General features: G+C 32.8%; 2 protein-coding genes across 2 annotated transcripts in view; both read left to right on the forward strand.

Moving 5' to 3' along the window:
- LOC142342481 (mitochondrial potassium channel ATP-binding subunit-like) overlaps nucleotides 1-18020 on the forward strand; it is a 230834-nt gene that overhangs the window by 170769 nt on the left and 42045 nt on the right. The window lies entirely within an intron of this gene.
- Nucleotides 1-18020, forward strand: part of LOC142351439 (histone-lysine N-methyltransferase SETDB1-B-like) — a 123364-nt gene that overhangs the window by 102025 nt on the left and 3319 nt on the right. Inside the window, exons 13-17 of the mRNA XM_075403449.1 lie at nucleotides 3622-3782; nucleotides 4346-4714; nucleotides 5093-5187; nucleotides 5388-5476; nucleotides 5641-5686. Of these exons, the coding sequence (XP_075259564.1) occupies nucleotides 3622-3782; nucleotides 4346-4714; nucleotides 5093-5187; nucleotides 5388-5476; nucleotides 5641-5686 (760 nt within the window). The remainder of the gene's footprint in view (nucleotides 1-3621; nucleotides 3783-4345; nucleotides 4715-5092; nucleotides 5188-5387; nucleotides 5477-5640; nucleotides 5687-18020) is intronic.

Consider the following 18020-nt stretch of genomic DNA (forward strand, 5'->3'; position numbering starts at 1 on the left):
TCTGTTGTTTTGTTCTCAAATATCCTCCTAGTGGTTATTAATTTAGTTTTATAGTCAAATGAGTCCTTTACATATCTGTCGGAAATTGCTTTAGGTTCTGTTGAATTTTGCACAATTTTTTTTTCCTAAATTTTTCTGATTTTATAGCATACATTTTTACAGCATAGTTTGAAGATTACTCCTAAACTACTTACGTGGAGTTAAACTGTTAATCAAACCGTTCAATTATTTACGGTCCGTGAGAAATAAAAATAGAGTTGTTAACGAGAAGTTATAGAGGAGGCTGCTTAAAATGTTGGCGAAACAAATTCTAAGGTTTTGGAGATTAATTGTGAGTAAAGTTGCAAGTGGAATTTGGTCTAGAAAACTTAATAATTGGATTAAAAATACCCATATTATTGTTTTGAACAAACTTAATTCCCCTTTTTGTCCTAAAATGCACTCTGTTGATTTCTATGTATTTTTTTAAGTCGTTTTCTGTTGAAGAAGAAAAACAAAAAGGTAGTTATAGATACAAGATTCAACAATAGAAAAAGGTTTTTATTTTTCTTTATAAAAAAACAATAGATTCAACAATAGAAAAAGGTTGTTTTTATTTTTTCTTAGTAAAAAAACAAAATTATTGTTCCGACCCTCTTGAGGGGGGAGGAACTATATACTCAACTGGGTTTTTTTTGTTCCGTGAATTTTCGCCGCTCGATATATTCATCGTAGAGAGTTGAGACTGGTATCATTAGAAAGCTCATCCAGCGTAGAATATGGAATTAAAAAGATTTTTTTAATTTTCGATTTCTACAGAGAGTTATCGAGGTTTAAAGTTCTGAGAAAAGAAGAGTGAATTCACGTTGTTTATTCACATTTTCCGGAATTTTTGCCTAAATTTTCGTCAATTTTGCTAAAATTTGTTAAAATTTTTAAGAATAGTGTCGTTGATTTTATTTCTGAAGACAAACAGGCATTGTTGATTGTTTTGATTTAATTTTTTTGGTCAAAAAATCTGGATAAACCTTTCAAAATTTTGACTTTTTCATCAAAAACAGCACGAAATAAGCTAATTTAGTCCACTTTGATTAAATTTGCCGACAGTACATCCCCAAACAACACTCAAAAAATCTTTGTAGAGTCAGAGGGGGGCTATTTCTACTTCAGAGTCCGCTGAGAGTGCACTGTAGTTAAAACCTTGCCGTTTTTTGCCAACTTTACTCGTTGATTATCAAAAATGCAGAATTTATTTTGAGTTTTCAACTAACAAATTATCTATATCTACAACATTCGAAAAATCAGTTATTCCTAAGGGACAATAAGTATTATTAGGGCTTGTTTTTGGCCATTCTAGGACTGTTACAATCCAAAAAAAAATCGGGTTTTAATCAGTCGGTCTTTTTTTTTTAAAAAAAAGACTTTTTTTTTTAATAATAAAAAACAGAACATATCAAATCAAAGCTCAGGAGTGATAGGTCCAACCGATTTGCTTGTTAAGCGGCTCCAAGCTAATGCATTAAGTTTTTTAATTGAAAATTTATGGTCGTTGCTTTTTTTAAAAATAATTGACCTTTCAATAAATAATGGCTTAATTAACTTTTTCTCTACTTTTTTTCTTAATTTGTACAACTTCCAGCTTAATATCAGCAAAAAACGACCGCTTCTTCTTTCTACTTATTTAACATTTATTCTCAGTTGCAGTTTTAAGCCTGAAATTATTGTTTTCTGGCTTTGATACCACAAGATTTCAGATTTTTTTTGTTTTGATATTTGCCAGTTTTTCACGTTTTCTAATTTTGTCACATTATCACATTTTTGACGGTTCTCATGTCACCTAATTAGCATTCAGAATAAGGCACAATTGAACATATTAAAATTCTGAAAGATATACATCATCGTTTTAACGGCCTCGACGCCTCTTTCTTGAAGAAATCAATTGAATTTTTTAATTTTGTCTCTAACTGTCATTTATACTTTGTCATTTCGGTCGTATGAAATTTCCTGTATAGTGATAGCTTTCATTGGCTTTTCATAGAAGAGTAGAAGAACCGATATTCTGATATTAGTAGATAGCTGATGGCTTTCATGACGATCAAAACAATCGTTTTCCAAAATTTAAAAAAAAAATTTTTTCAACTTCGCAATTTTGTTCTTTTTATGTTTCTTTTTGTTACCTAATCTCGTTAGTTAACTACAGGTCAAATATAACATTATGGGTGTCAAAGGAATAAGAGGGATTGGTGTCCCAAAATCTTTTAAAGAATTTGTTATGACCTTACTGGCTTCGACACCGGTTTTTCACAAAAAAAAGTAAACTAATGTGATTTTTGTCATATTTGACGTACTTTTTGTAGATGCAAGAAATATTCTGGATAATTACAGGTCTCGAGAGATTTTTTTTGAATAAACGACCCTATTTAAATAGCTTTTTTTGTTATTAATGCCTTTCATGACATTAAATGTAATTTTGTTTCAAAAAAAAATTACATACTTTAGCACTTCGCTTTTTTGTCTGCTTGTTACCTAGTCTTACTAATGAATAGCCACGTACTAAATTATAGCTGTTTGAAGAAGGCGCAATCAAATGTATTTTGAGTGCCAAAAATTGGCTTGACGGTTTTGGCAGCGTTTTCTGGCGAGTTTCAATTGAAATTTTGTTTGTTCTTTGTTGTTCTTTTTAGCCGCTTTAAAAAATGAATAAGGACAGGTCCTAATGCCCTTCTATAGGAGTAGTGGAAATCATAAATTTGTGGTAATATTAATTGATTCCTAATGGTATTTATTACTTTGAAGTTAACTGTTTCAAAAAAATAAGTTAATTTTTTTACTTTACTGTTTTTGTTCTTTCTTGTATAATTGTTACCAAACCTTTTTATGGACTGGTCGCATATGTTTTCTGGGGATTTATAAGTTATTTTTGTTTAGTTTTCGGTTTATCTGACGGTATGTTGATTTTGTTATTAAATTTAGTTTTTAAGAGGGACATAAATTTTTTGATGTAATTAATGTTTGTTGTTGTTGTTGTTTGATTTTGCTTTTGTCTTGACTCGCTTTCTTAATATTGACATATTACAGCAATCTAATGCATCAACTTTTACTCCACTGAGTTATTTGCTTTGGAGGCTATCTTATCGTTGATACAGAATTTTTTGAAAAAGACTTGGGCTTTTTTGGGAATCGCAAAAAATAATTTTTGGGTTCTTCTATCTGTTCCTCATTTGGTAGACAATTATGCCAAATTTGTGGATGGGCGGGGTCGGAACCTTATGTGCCATCGCACATTACCGAGCCGCCTTGTTGATCTTATAGATTTTTTTTGTCAAATGGTTCATTTTTTGGGCATTTAACGGAATTTCTAGTTGTAGCGAATGCCGGATCAATCATTTCACCTTGATCAAATTTTTAGAAATTTAAGAAAATTTTTCTATATGCATGAAAGCTAAACGCTTCGAGCTACAAAATGTCTTTTCTAATTTTTTCTCTGATGCGTAAACAACATGTGAAATCTTTACTTCACAACAAGAGAAAAAGTCTTCTGTCTCGCATACATATTCCTCCATCATTGAAAAAGTAATGGAACAATAGTTTGCATATGGCAGAAGTTTAACACTTGTTTTCTGGATTACTTTGTAATTGTAGATTTTCTGCGGGTGGATCTTCGGGGAGTTCGTGGGTTCCGACAGCAGCTGAAGCAAAACGCATCCAGTCGACAAACAAAGAAAATGAACCGAACCAGGAAAAATCAGCTACTGATTTGAACAGTGAGTTAAAGGAAGAGCCGCCTGTGGACACAAGAAAAGGTTGATAATTTTATTGATAAGATAGATAAACAACTGCAGATCAGTACGCAGATGAATTAAATTTGATAGTCTCAGAAAGTTGGTTCTTAGCATGACTTGAGACAATTTCCCGACAGAATATGAGCTATTTCATGTTTAGTTCACAATCTCAGCTTGAGCAACTGGCTACTCGAGTAATGAACATGCAGTGAGCCTTAGAAGATTCTTGTAAGATGTATTTGTTATCTTGAAAGAAAAATGGAGGAACTAAGTAATCCTTCAATGCAATGTGCATTTTTGCAAGATTTTATCTTTTTACGAGAGAACACATTTAAGCATGCAGAGGAATAACTAATCAAGAATCATTTTGTAGTTAAGTCATATTTACTGGAAATTTTGTGGACCAAAAGTTGCATTTTGATGTTTTAAATTGATTGCTGAGCAAACAGGGCTTATTACTGAGCAGTTGATATAAGCTTCCGAGCCTAATGAAAACGAACCTATTTGGTTTGCTCAACAAAGATGACTGTAACATGATAGGCTCAAACATTTTCGTGTGACCTATTTAAAGAGTTTGTTTATAGGACCACGATACGATGACGGTCTTGACTCCTCTGAATTGAGTTGGGGTCATCCCGCCTCTGACTTCACAGATCCAGGTGACCCATTCGGCATCTCGGGAGCACTAAAGAATACGAAAAGACAAGACCTCTCCAAACGTTCGGGTTCAGAGGAGGATAAAGACAGTGAATTTGCCTTTCAATTGTCAAAAACAAATAAATTACTGGACGATGTGGATGCCTATCTTCAAAAGCGTGACGATACAAAAGAGACTGAACAGAAGAATGCTGAAGAAAAATCATCGGAAGAAGAACATGTTCGAACAAGACCAAGGAGGATCTTGAGCGGAAGTCACGTGACCGAAACAAGCAGAACTTCTAGCAGAGTTACAAGTGAGTCTTTTTTGTGTTGATCATTAATTCTTTCTGCTGATAAATTTGTACAAAAATACGCAATTAAGAGCACCCTGCACGGGACAATTTTATGTTTTACTCAGAAAAACGACATAAAGAATTTAATCTTCACTTAACCAAGGATTAAACTGACTTTGCCCTCTTGAATGAAATTCACATGTTCTTGAGTTGATACAAGCCATTAAATAATAATGAAATTTATGAGGCAATTTTTAATTTAGCAATAGATGAAATATGTGTAAAAATAATGATTTTATAACTGGGACAGTTCCGCGCTTCTTTCATATTAGCTACCCAATCAGAGCAATCTGATACTGGGCTTAGCTGTGAACATGATCTATTCGAATGCTGTTTTAGACCCAGCCACTGTTCTGAGAAGACTTCTGTTCAAGGACAAATCCCCATTTGTGATTGAGGCCATGAACTCTGGAAATGTAGGACGGTTTCTCAATGTGAGCATTAATTATTTCCAAATAAGCAACGCTCTTTTCAATTCATGAATGACAACCTGCATGTCACTTTCATCAATGATATGAGATCCAACAATTTTTTCATTATTTTTCAATAATCGGACATGTGGGCCCAGCTCAATTATTTTGTTCTTTTAACTCAATTATTCAAGTTCTTTTAACTCACTTTTTTGCTCTTTCAGCACTCTTGTGAGCCCAACGCTTTTGTTCAGAACGTGTTCATTGAGACCCACGATTTGCGATTCCCACACGTTGCCTTCTTCGCCTCAGAGTACGTTGTCATTTTCTATTTTCGATTATATGAACATTTCAGAAATCACAATAAAAAGATGGCGCCATAGATAGGAATGACAAAAAGGTGTTCAATATTGATCGTCTTCAAATTTGTTCATAGCCAATTGTTTATTAATTACGTAATTTTTAATTGTGTTTTAGAACCCTGAGCCCTGGAACTGAGATCTGTTGGGACTACGGCTATGATGTGAGTGGATGTTTTAACAGTGTTATCTGTATTTAGTAGAAGACTTTTTGGTAGCCTATTTTACTGCCAAAAAAGTATGTTAAGGCCAGGCAAATTTAAAACTTCGAAGAGTACTCGAAACTGCACAATTGATAGTTTGGGAAACATATTTGATTTCAAGTGACAGTCTAACCATAGAGAAGCTAATGTTTCTGCAACGATTTGTGTTTCTTTACGTATCATACAGGAAAATTGCTGGAAATTTATGTGCTTTGGATTTTTTAGGCTAATTTAGCTATCATGGCGAAAATATGCTGGTAATTCGTATCAAATGGAGCTCTAAAGAAGTGCAAAATTTTCCGAACCCTTTCAGTTCCATTATTACGATAAAGGACAGAATTTTTAATGGTTCACAAAATCCTGAAATGTATAAAAAAATCCAAAATTGGCAAATTTTTTGAATTTGCTCGAATGCAATAATAGTTTTTCGGCTCGTGCTCAATCTCGTCAGATTTTTTCTTATGTTCACCTGAAGGCTCCTCGATTTAACCAATTTTTTTTTTCGAAATAAGTTTTTCCTCCTAGCCAACAAACAAACAAAAACTTGAATCCTAATGCAACATGCAAGGACATAGATAATCAATTTCGCTGGCAGGTTGAAAAATTTTGCTAGTTTTTCAACGAGTTCATTAACACAGCTACTTTTAAGGAGCAGAATGTTGGTTTTTATTTTTGTTCCGACACACTTGTGGGGGGGGGGGGGGAGGAACTATATACTCAAACGATTTTTTTTGTTTTGTCAACTTTAGCCGATCGATATATTCATAGTAGAGAGTTGAGACTTGTATCATAAGAAAGCCTGTCCAGCGTAGAATATGGAATTAAAAAGATTTTTTAATTTTATTTTTTCAGGGAGTTATCGAGGTTTAAAGTTTTAGGAAACGTGGAATGAATTCCGTTGGTTTTATTCTAATTTTCCGTTTTTTTAAACCAAATTTTTGTCAATATTGCTAACACTTGGTAATATATTTAAAGATAAGGTTTTTTGTTTCAGGTTTAAGGATTGACAATTTGTTTTATCCGAGTTTTTTTGGTAAATATTTTTGATAAAATTTTTGGATTTGACTTTTTAATATCAAAAATGGCTCCAAGTACGCTTTTTTATACTACTTTGTTATAATATGCAGGAAGCAGAGACCCAAAGTTTGCTGTCACAATCTTTGAAAGCTCCAAAACAGGATAGTTGTACGTTTGCTTCCTACAGGAGTTTTCTGGAGTTAAATTTTTGCTGTTTTTTTTTCGAAAACACAGTTAAAAATTTTTTCCTTGGTTTAATGAAATATTTCATTTCCTAATTCATCTTTTTCGCAAGTGTAAGGAATAATTAAATTTTTGCGGGACATGCAGCAAAAACGGGGATAGATTTGGAAACACCTCGGGTTTTCCCAATTAATAGTTATTCGGATTTTTTAGGGGCGCGGTTTCTTTCATAATGTTTCAGCATTTTTGTTAGTTTTATGTTGATTGCCGAGTAGAATGATTTCAAGTAACGGCTCATTTGATGGCAGTCGTTTTTTTCAACAAAATGAGGCCGAATGAATCAATATTATGCCTTCAGAGAAAAGCTTTTTTTATGGCTTTTCGTAGAGTTTAGTTGATTTCTTTTGTTTTGCGCTGATTTGCCATTCTTTTTTCAGCCTTATTACTTGGTTTTATGAATGAAAGATTTAATTGGCTTCTTTAATTGCTATAGGCCTACTTTCAGTTTTTATCTAAAGTTTCTTATGACTTTGAAAATATTCGTTTTAAGAAAATTTCAGCGAATTTTTCAAAGTCTGCGCCTTTTTTTATCTTATTTTTGTCCGCGTGTAGCTAAGTCTCATTTTAAACAGGTGAAAACTTAAGGGAAAAATTTTCTTCAAGTGATGTGAAAAACAGTTTTTTTGATGGCTTTTATTTAAAACAAATGGTCTCTTGGCTTGCTTACTACGGAATTTCATTAAAGTTTTGTGATTTTTGTCTTTTTGTCTGTATTTAAGGTTGTTATTCGTCCCTTTTAAAAATGTCACATCAAGAATGAATCAGACTGGCCTTGAGTTTTAACAGCTGCAAAATCGTTCTCTCCCAAAATTAATTAGATTTTTTTTTGCTGTTTCAGCCCCTGTATGTCCCTGTTTGCCACTTTTTGCCCCGAAATGTCGTTGGTTTCTTGTCCTAAGGCCTTTTCATGATAACCAAAAGCCCTTATTTCCTAGTATGGTCGTTTGAACGAATCTACTTACCGATTTCATTTTAGAGATATTGGTCTTAATGACTTTATTTAAATATTTTTGTACTTCGGAATTTTTGTTCTCATTTTCGTCAACAGATAGTTAAATCTCATTAATGACAGAGGTCATCTTTTCTCAACAAGATTTGCGCTGTTGCTTGGTTTTCTACTGACGTCTTTAGAGCTTAAAAAATGTGTTTTCATAAGAAGTTCTTATGTTTTTGATAAGAAATTTGGAAGTAACTTTTTGTGCTTTTTTGTCCTTTTCATCAACACACTTCTCAAAACTGATATTTGAAATCAAAAAAGATGCAAGTGGAAAATTCAATTATTTTTGTCGATTTAATTTTTTCATTGGTTTTCAATGCCTTATAGTTGAATCTTATTTTGAGGCCTGTCCGTGTTTCGTATTTGATGTTTTTCCATCTTAAAATTGGTCTCTTTAATAACAAGCACAATGAATTTCTTGTACAGTTGAAAATTGATCTGTTGCGTTTTAGGTTGAAAACTTATGGTTTGTTTGAATCTCTCAAATAATCGCTTGCAAAGATTAAAAATCTGTGGATTATTGATCTTTGTCAATTTTCTCATTTCTGTCAGTTTTCTAGCTTAATCCTTGTATCGACAGGTCAAATTTATTTTCTACTGAAACAACAACCTCTCTTTTGATTGATTTACCCTCAGCTAATGCTTTCTCCGCTTTGTTACTGCGCATTTCCGTAGGAGAAGTGTGAAGTTTGAATACTTGCCTTTTCTGAGTTCTTTTGTTTTCTTTCCAGATTATTACACTAATACGTTGCCCAATTCGTGTTGAACAAATATACAATTGAAGAAGCCTAATGTTTTCCTTGAAAGGCTTACATTTTTTACGATTGAGACACCGCTTTCTTGATAAATTTGATTTTCGCATTCTCTCTTTATTGTCGTCTGATATGTTAAGTATAATGGCAGGTCTCAATTGATTCCTATGAGCTATAAAATAACCTTGTTATTGATCCGTGTTGATAAGTTTTGTTTTGAATTAATTTTAAATTTTTTCCTGAAAACAGAGACGTATTTTTGAATTTTCCGCTTTTTCCTCTTCTTTGTCGAACTGTTACAGAGTCTCATTTTTGACCGGTGTCAAATCTAAACTAATGAAGTACAGTTCAACATACTTCAACATAGTTAAGATGAAGTACAGTTCAACATAGTTCAACATAGTTAAGATTTATCTGATTCCATTTACTTGTTATTAATTATTTTCCTAAACATAGACATCGAGTTTTGGTCTTACTTAATGTTCGCTATTATTTGATTTATATGTTTATATTGTCCAGTACTCTCATAAATGACAAGTCTCATCGGCTCTTTTAACACTATTAACACTAAAAAAGCTAAGTTTTATGCAAAGATTTGTGTTCCTTTATATATCAAACAGGAAAATTGCTGAAAAATTATGCGCTTTAGATTTTTGAGAATAATTTAGCTATGATTGCAAAAATGTGCTGTTAATTTTTCGTATCAAATGGAACCCTACAGATGTGCAAAATTTTCAGAACGCTTTAAGTTCTGTTTATACAATAAAGGAAAAAATTTTAATGGTTAGCAAAATTCCGAAATGGATAAAAAAATCCAAAATTTTGTTTTTCGGCTCGTGCTCAATCTCTTCAGATTTTTTTATGTTCACTTGAAGCCTCCTCGATTTAACCAATTTTTTTCAAAATAAGTTTTTCTTCCTAGCGAACAAACAAAAAAAAAACTTGAATCCTAATGCAACATGCAAGGACATAAATAATCAATTTCGCTGGCAGATTGAAAAGTTTTGCTAGTTTTTCAGAAAGTTTCTATTGAAGTCCGGTTGTTTTTTAGAAACTAATCACTGAATTAGATTTCAAAACGAAATTCTACGTTAAATGAAAATTGTTTTCAGTCTTTTTGCAGTTTCAGGTACCTGAGCGCTCAAAATAGATTAAAGGTTTTTCGATTTCCGGGATTACTTTCTCTGAAATATCCAGGAACTAAGTTCAAAGTTTTATGGTAGGAGAAAACAATTTACATCGCGATTTTGTCCCCTGCTAGCTTCTTTGTCTGTTGAGCACAACGGGTTTATTAATACAACTACTTTTAAGGAGCAGAATGTTGATTTTTTTTTGTTTCGACACAATTGTGGGGGGAGGAACTATATACTCAAACGATTTTTTTGTGCTGTCAATTTTAGCCGATCCATATATTCATAGTAGAGAGTTGAGACTTGTATCATTAGAAAACCTGTCCAGCGTGAAATGTGGAATTAAAATGATTTTTCAATTTTTTTTCAGGGAGTTATCGAGGTTTAAAGTTTTAGGAAACGTGGAGTGAATTCCGTTGGTTTTATTCTCATTTTCCGTGTTTTTTAACCAAATTCTCCTCAATATTGCAAACACTCGTTAATATTGTTAAAGATAAGGTTTTTGGTTTTAGATTTAAGGATAGAGAAGGCTTGACAGTTTGTTTTATCCGATTTTTTTGGGTAAATGTTTTTGATAAAATTTTTGGATTTGACTTTTTAATATCAAAAATGACTCCAAATACGCTTTTTTATACTACTTTGTTATAATATACAGGAAGCAGAGACCCAATGTTTGCTGTCACAATCTTTGAAAGCTCCAAAAAAGGATAGCTGTACATTCGCTTCCTACAGGAGTTTTCTGGAATTAAATTTTTGTTGTTTTTTCAAAAACACAATTCAAAAATTTTTCCTTGGTTTATTGAAATGTTTTTTTTGCTAATTAATCTTTTAGGCAAGTGTATGGAACAAGGAAATATTTTTTGGGACATTCAGCAAAAACGGGGATATATTTGGACACACCTCGGGTTTTTCCAAATCATAGTTATTCGGATTTTTGAGGGGCGCGGTTTCTTTCATGTTTCAGCATTTTTGTTAGTTCTATGTTGATTGCCGACTAAAATGATTTCAAGTAACGGCCCCATTGATGGCAGACATTTTTTTTCCAGCAAAATGAGGCCGAATAAATCAATATTATGCCATCAGAGTAAAGCTCTTTTTATGGCATTTCGTAAAGTTTAGTTGATTTATTTTGTTTTGCTCTGATTTTCCATTCTTTTTTCAGCCTCATTACGTGGTTTTATGAATCAAAGATTTAAATGGCTTCTTTATTTGCTATAGACCTACTTTCAGTTTTTATCTAAAGCTTCTTATGACTTTGAAAATATTTGTTTTAAGAAAATGTCAGCGAAGTTTTCCAAGTTTGCCTTTTTTTATCTCATTTCTGTCCGCGTGTAGCTTAGTGTCATTATGAACAGGGGAAAACTTAAGGGAAAACTTAAGGGATTTTCTTCACGTGATGTGAAAAATAGTTTTTATGATAAGTTTTTTTTATAACAAATGGTCCCTTGGCTTTCTTACTTCGGAATTTCATTTAAGTTTTGTGATCTTTGTCTTTTTGTCTGTATTTGAGGTTGTATTTCGTCCCTTTTCAAATCATCACATCAAGAATAAATCAGACTGACATTGAGGAATGCTAAAAAGAACTCTTTAAAAAAATCAGCGATTAGATTACAGCTTTAACAGCTGCAAAATCGTTCTCTCCCAAAGTTTATTAGATTTTTTTTACTGTTTTTGCCCCTAAATGTCATTCGTTTTTTGTCTTACGGGATGTTCTTGATAACCAAAAGCCCTAATTTCCTGCTACGGTTGTTTGAACGAATCTATTTATCAATTTTTATTTTAGAGATGTTTGTCTTAATGACTTTCATTAAATATTTTTGTACTTCGGAATTTTCGATCTCCTTGTCGTCAAAAGATAGTTGAACCTCATTAATGACAGATGTCATCTTTTTTCAACAAGATTTGCGCTGTTGCTTGGTTTTTTACTGAGGTCTCTGGAGCCTAAACAATGTGTTTTCGTAATCAGTTTAATAACAAGCACAATGAATTTCTTGTGCAGTTGCAAATTGATCTGTTGTGTTTTAAGTTGAAAGCTTATGGTTTGTTTATGCTTCCTGGGCTTTGTAAGCTTTTGCTTTGTAAGCTTATGCTTCCTGGGCTTTGAAAACTTATGCTTCCTGGGCTTTGTTACTACGCAATTCCGTAGGAGAAGTGTGTTTGAATACTTGCCTTTTCTGAGTTCGTTTGTTTTCTTTCCAGATTATCACACTATTACTTTGCCCAATTCGTGTTGAACAAATGTACAATTGAAGATGCTTAATTTTTTCCCTGAAAAGCTTACATTTTTTACGGTTGAGACACTGCTTTTTTGTTAAGTTTGATTTTCGCTTTCTCTCTTCATTGTCGTCTGACATGTTAAGGATTATGACAGGTCTGAATTGATTCATAGTTGAGCTCTAAAGTAACCCTGTTAATGATCGGTGTTAATGAGTTTTGTTTTGAATCAATTTTAATTTTTCCCGGAAACAGAGACGTATTTTCTTAAATTTGCGCTTTTTGCTCTTCTTTGTCAAACTGTTACAGAGTCTCATTATTGACCGGTTTCAAATCTAAACTAATGAAGTACATTTCAACATGTTAATTTGGGTTTAATCTGATTCCATTTACTTGTTTTTAATTGTTTACCTAAACATAGACATCGAGTTTTGTTCGCACTTAATGTTCGCTATTATTTGATTTTTATGTTTATATTGTCCAGTACTCTCATAAATGGCAAGTCTCATCGGCTCTTTTAACCATAAAAACGCTAAGTTTTCTGCAACGAAATGTGTTCCTTTATATATCAAACAGGAAAATTGCTGACAAATTATGCGCTTTAAATTTTTGAGAATAATTTAGCTATCATCGCAAAAATATGCTGGTAATTTTTCGTATCAAATGGAGCTCTATAGAAGTGAAAAATTTTCAGAACCCTTTCAGTTCCTTTTATACGATAAAGGACAGAATTTTTGATGGTTAGCAAAATCCTGAAATGCATAAAAAATCCAAAATTTTCAAAATTTTTGAATTCGCTCGAACGCAATAAGAGTTTTTCGGCTCGTGCTCAATCGCTTCAGTTTTTTCTAATGTTCACCTGAAGGCTCGTCGATTTAACCATTTTTTTTCGAAATAGGTAGTTCCTCCTGGCAAACAAAGAAACAAAAACTTGAATACTAATGCAACATGCAAGGACATAGATAATCAATTTCGCTGGCAGGTTGAAAAGTTTTGGTGGTTGTTCAGATAGGAAATTTCTTTAAAGTTTCTATTGAAGTCCTGTTGTCTTTTAGAAACTAATCTCTGAATTAGATTTCAAAACGGAATTCTACGTTAAATGAAAATTGTTTTCAGTCTTTTTGCAGTTTTATGTACATGTGCGCTCAAAATAGATTAAAGGTTTTTCGATTTCCGGGATTACTTTCTCTGAAATATCAAAGAACTAAGTTCATAGTTTTATGGAAGAAGAAAACAGTTTACATCGCGTTCTTTGTCCCTTGCTAGCATTTTTGTCTGTTGAGCACAACGAGCTCATTAACACATTTACTTTGAAGGAGCAGAAGGTTGGTTTTTTTTGTTCCGGCACACTTGTGGGAGGGGGGGACTATATACTCAAACGGTTTTTTTGTTCTGTCAATTTTAGCCGATCGATATATTCATAGTAGAGAGTTGAGACTTGTATCCGTAGAAAGCCTGTCCAGCGTAGAATATGGAATTAAAAAGATTTTTTTTAATTTTGTTTTTTCAGGGAGTTGTCGAGGTTTAAAATTTTAGGAAACGTGGAGTTAATTCCCTTGGTTTTATTCTCATTTTCCGTATTTTTAACCGAATTTTTGTCAATATTGCTAACACTTGTTAGTATTTTTAAAGATAATGTTATTGGCTTTAGGTTTAAGTATGGGGAAGGCTTGACAATTTGTTGTATCCGAGTTTTTTTGGTAAATATTTTTGATAAAATTTTTGGATTTGACTTTTAAAATCAAAAATGGCTCCAAATACTCTTCTTTTTACTACTTTGTTTTAATATGCAGGAAGCAGAGACCGAACAATTGCTGTCACAATCTTTGAAAGCTCCAAAAAAGGATAATTGTACATTCGCTCCCTACAGGATTTTTCTGGAATTAAATTTTTGCTGTTTTTCGAAAACACAATTTAAAAATTTTTCATTGGTTTTTGGAAATATTGCATTTGCTTATTGATCTTTTTCGCAAGTGTATGGATTAATTAATTTTTTTTGGGACATGCAGCAAAAACGGGGATAGATTTGGACACACCTCGGGTTTTTCCAAATCATAGTCATTCGGATTTTTAGGGGCGCGGTTTCTTTCATGTTTCAGCATTTTTATTAGTTTTATGTTGATTGCCGACTAGAAGGATTTCAAATAACAGCCCAATTGATGGCAGACGTTTTTTTCAACAAAATGAGGCCGATTAAATCAATATTATGCCATCAGATAAGGGCTCTTTTTTATGGCGTTTCGTAAAGTGATTTCTTTTGTTTTGCCCTCATTTTTCATTCTTTTTTCAGCCTCATTACTTGGTTTTATGAATCAAAGATTCAATTGGCTTCTTTAATTGCTATAGGCACTGCTTTCAGTTTTGATCTAATGCTTCTTATGACTTTGAAAATATTTGTTTTAAGAAAATGTCAGCGAAGTTTTCCAAGTTTGCCTTTTTTATCTCATTTCTGTCCGCGTGTAGCTTAGTCTCATTATAAACAGGGAAAACTTAAGGGAAAAATTTTCTTCACGTGATGTGAAAAATAGTTTTTATGATGAGTTCTTTTTATAAGAAATGGTCTCTTGGCTTTCCTACTACGGAATTCGTCCCTTTTCAAACTGTCACATCAAGAATGAAACAGACTGGCATTGAGGATTGCGCAAAAGAACTTTTTGAAAAGAATTCAGCGATTAGCTTACAGTTTTAACAGCTAAAAAATCGATCTCTCCCAAAATTTTTTAGGTCTTTTTAAATGTTTTTGCCCCTATATGTCGTGCTTTTCTTGTCCTACGGCATATTCTTGATAACCATAAGCCCTAATTTCCTACTGTCCGTATTCCGTATTTGATTTTTTTTCATCTTAAATTCGTTTTCTTTAATAACAAGCACAATGAGTTCCTTTAGCAGTTGTAAATTGATCTGTTGTGTTTTAAGTTGAAAGTTTTTGGTTTGTTTGAATTTCTCGCTGGTTTGTTTGAAAATAATCGCTGGCAAAGATTAAGAATCTGTGGATTGTTGACTTTTGTCAATTTTTTTATTTCAGTCAATTTTCTTGCTTGGTCCTTGTATCGACAGGTCAAATTTACTTTCTACTGGAACAATGCCCTATCTTTTTGATGGATTTACCCTCAGCTAATGCTTTCTCGGCCTTGTTACTACGCATTTCCTTAGAAGTGTGATGTTTGAATACTCGCCTTATCTGAGTTCTTTTGGTTTCTTGGCAGATTATCACACTAATACGTTGCCCAATTGGTGTTGAACAAATGTACAATTGAAAATGTTTAACGTTTTCCTTGAAAAGTTTATTTTTTACGGTTGAGACACCGCTTTCTTGATAAATTTGATTTTCGCTTTCTTTCTTTATTGTCGTCTGACATGTTAAGTATAATGCAGTCTTTTTGCAGTTTTATGTACCTGAGCACTCAAAATAGATTAAAGGTTTTTCGATTTCCGGGATTACTTTCTCTGAAATATCAAAGAACTAAGTTCATAGTTTTATGGAAGAAAACACTTTACATCGCGTTTTTTGTCCCTTGCTAGCAACTTTGTCTGTTGAGCACAACGAGCTCATTAACACATTTACTTTCAAGGAGCAGAAGGTTGGTTTTTTTGTTCCGGCACACTTGTAGGGGGGGGACTAAATACTCAAACGGTTTTTTTTGTTCTGTCGATTTTAGCCGATCGATATATTCATAGTAGAGAGTTGAGACTTGTATCCGTAGAAAGCCTGTCCAGCGTAGAATATGGATTTAAAAAGATTTTTTTTAATTTTGTTTTTTTTTCAGGGAGTTATCGAGGTTTAAAGTTTTAGGAAACGTGGAATGAATTCCGTTGGTTTTATTCTAATTTTCCGTTTTTTTAAACCAAATTTTTGTCAATATTGCTAACACTTGGTAATATATTTAAAGATAAGGTTTTTTGTTTCAGGTTTAAGGATTGACAATTTGTTTTATCCGAGTTTTTTTGGTAAATATTTTTGATAAAATTTTTGGATTTGACTTTTAAAATCAAAAATGGCTCCAAATACTCTTCTTTATACTACTTTGTTTTAATATGCAGGAAGCAGAGACCGAACATTTGATGTCACAATCTTTGAAAGCTCCAAAAAAGGATAATTGTACATTCGCTTCCTACAGGAGTTTTCTGGAATTAAATTTTTTCGAAAACACAATTTAAGTTTTTTCGAAAACACAATTTAAAAATTTTTCCTTGGTTTTTGGAAATATTTCATTTGCTTATTGATCTTTTTCGCAAGTGTATGGATTAATTAAATTTTTTTGGGACATGCAGCAAAAACAGGGATAGATTTGGACATACCTCGGGTTTTTCCAAATCATAGGTTTCTTTCATGTTTCAGCATTTTTATTAGTTTTATGTTGATTGCCGACTAGAAGGATTTCAAATAACAGCCCAATTGATGGCAGACGTTTTTTTCAACAAAATGAGGCCGAATAAATCAATATTATGCCATCAGATAAGGGCTCTTTTTTATGGCGTTTCGTAAAGTGATTTCTTTTGTTTTGCCCTCATTTTTCGTTCTTTTTCAGCCTCATTACTTGGTTTTATGAATCAAAGATTCAATTGGCTTCTTTAATTACTATAGGCACTGCTTTCAGTTTTCATCTAAGTCTTCTTATGACTTTGAAAATATTTGTTTTAAGAACATGTCAGCGAAGTTTTCCAAGTTTGCTTTTTTTATCTCATTTCTGTCCGCGTGTAGCTTAGTCTCATTATGAACAGGGATTTTTTATGATGGGTTTTTTATAATAAATGGTCTCTTGGCTTTCTTACTACGGAATTTCATTTAAGTTCTGTGATTTGTCTTTTTGTCTGTATTTGAGGTTGTAATTCGTCCCTTTTCAAACTGTCACATCAAGAATGATTCAGACTGGCATTGAGGATTGCGCAAAAGAACTTTTTGAAAAGAATTCAGCGATTAGCTTACAGTTTTAACAGCTAAAAAATCGATCTCTCCCAAAATTTTTTAGGTCTTTTTAAATGTTTTTGCCCCTATATGTCGTGCTTTTCTTGTCCTACGGCATATTCTTGATAACCATAAGCCCTAATTTCCTACTGTCCGTATTCCGTATTTGATTTTTTTTCATCTTAAATTCGTTTTCTTTAATAACAAGCACAATGAGTTCCTTTAGCAGTTGTAAATTGATCTGTTGTGTTTTAAGTTGAAAGTTTTTGGTTTGTTTGAATTTCTCGCTGGTTTGTTTGAAAATAATCGCTGGCAAAGATTAAGAATCTGTGGATTGTTGACTTTTGTCAATTTTTTTATTTCAGTCAATTTTCTTGCTTGGTCCTTGTATCGACAGGTCAAATTTACTTTCTACTGGAACAATGCCCTATCTTTTTGATGGATTTACCCTCAGCTAATGCTTTCTCGGCCTTGTTACTACGCATTTCCTTAGAAGTGTGATGTTTGAATACTCGCCTTATCTGAGTTCTTTTGGTTTCTTGGCAGATTATCACACTAATACGTTGCCCAATTGGTGTTGAACAAATGTACAATTGAAAATGTTTAACGTTTTCCTTGAAAAGTTTATTTTTTACGGTTGAGACACCGCTTTCTTGATAAATTTGATTTTCGCTTTCTTTCTTTATTGTCGTCTGACATGTTAAGTATAATGCAGTCTTTTTGCAGTTTTATGTACCTGAGCACTCAAAATAGATTAAAGGTTTTTCGATTTCCGGGATTACTTTCTCTGAAATATCAAAGAACTAAGTTCATAGTTTTATGGAAGAAAACACTTTACATCGCGTTTTTTGTCCCTTGCTAGCAACTTTGTCTGTTGAGCACAACGAGCTCATTAACACATTTACTTTCAAGGAGCAGAAGGTTGGTTTTTTTGTTCCGGCACACTTGTAGGGGGGGGACTAAATACTCAAACGGTTTTTTTTGTTCTGTCGATTTTAGCCGATCGATATATTCATAGTAGAGAGTTGAGACTTGT

Source organism: Convolutriloba macropyga, chromosome 1, assembly GCF_964194025.1.
Source record: "Convolutriloba macropyga chromosome 1, txConMacr16.3, whole genome shotgun sequence".
Lineage (NCBI taxonomy): Eukaryota > Metazoa > Xenacoelomorpha > Acoela > Convolutidae > Convolutriloba > Convolutriloba macropyga.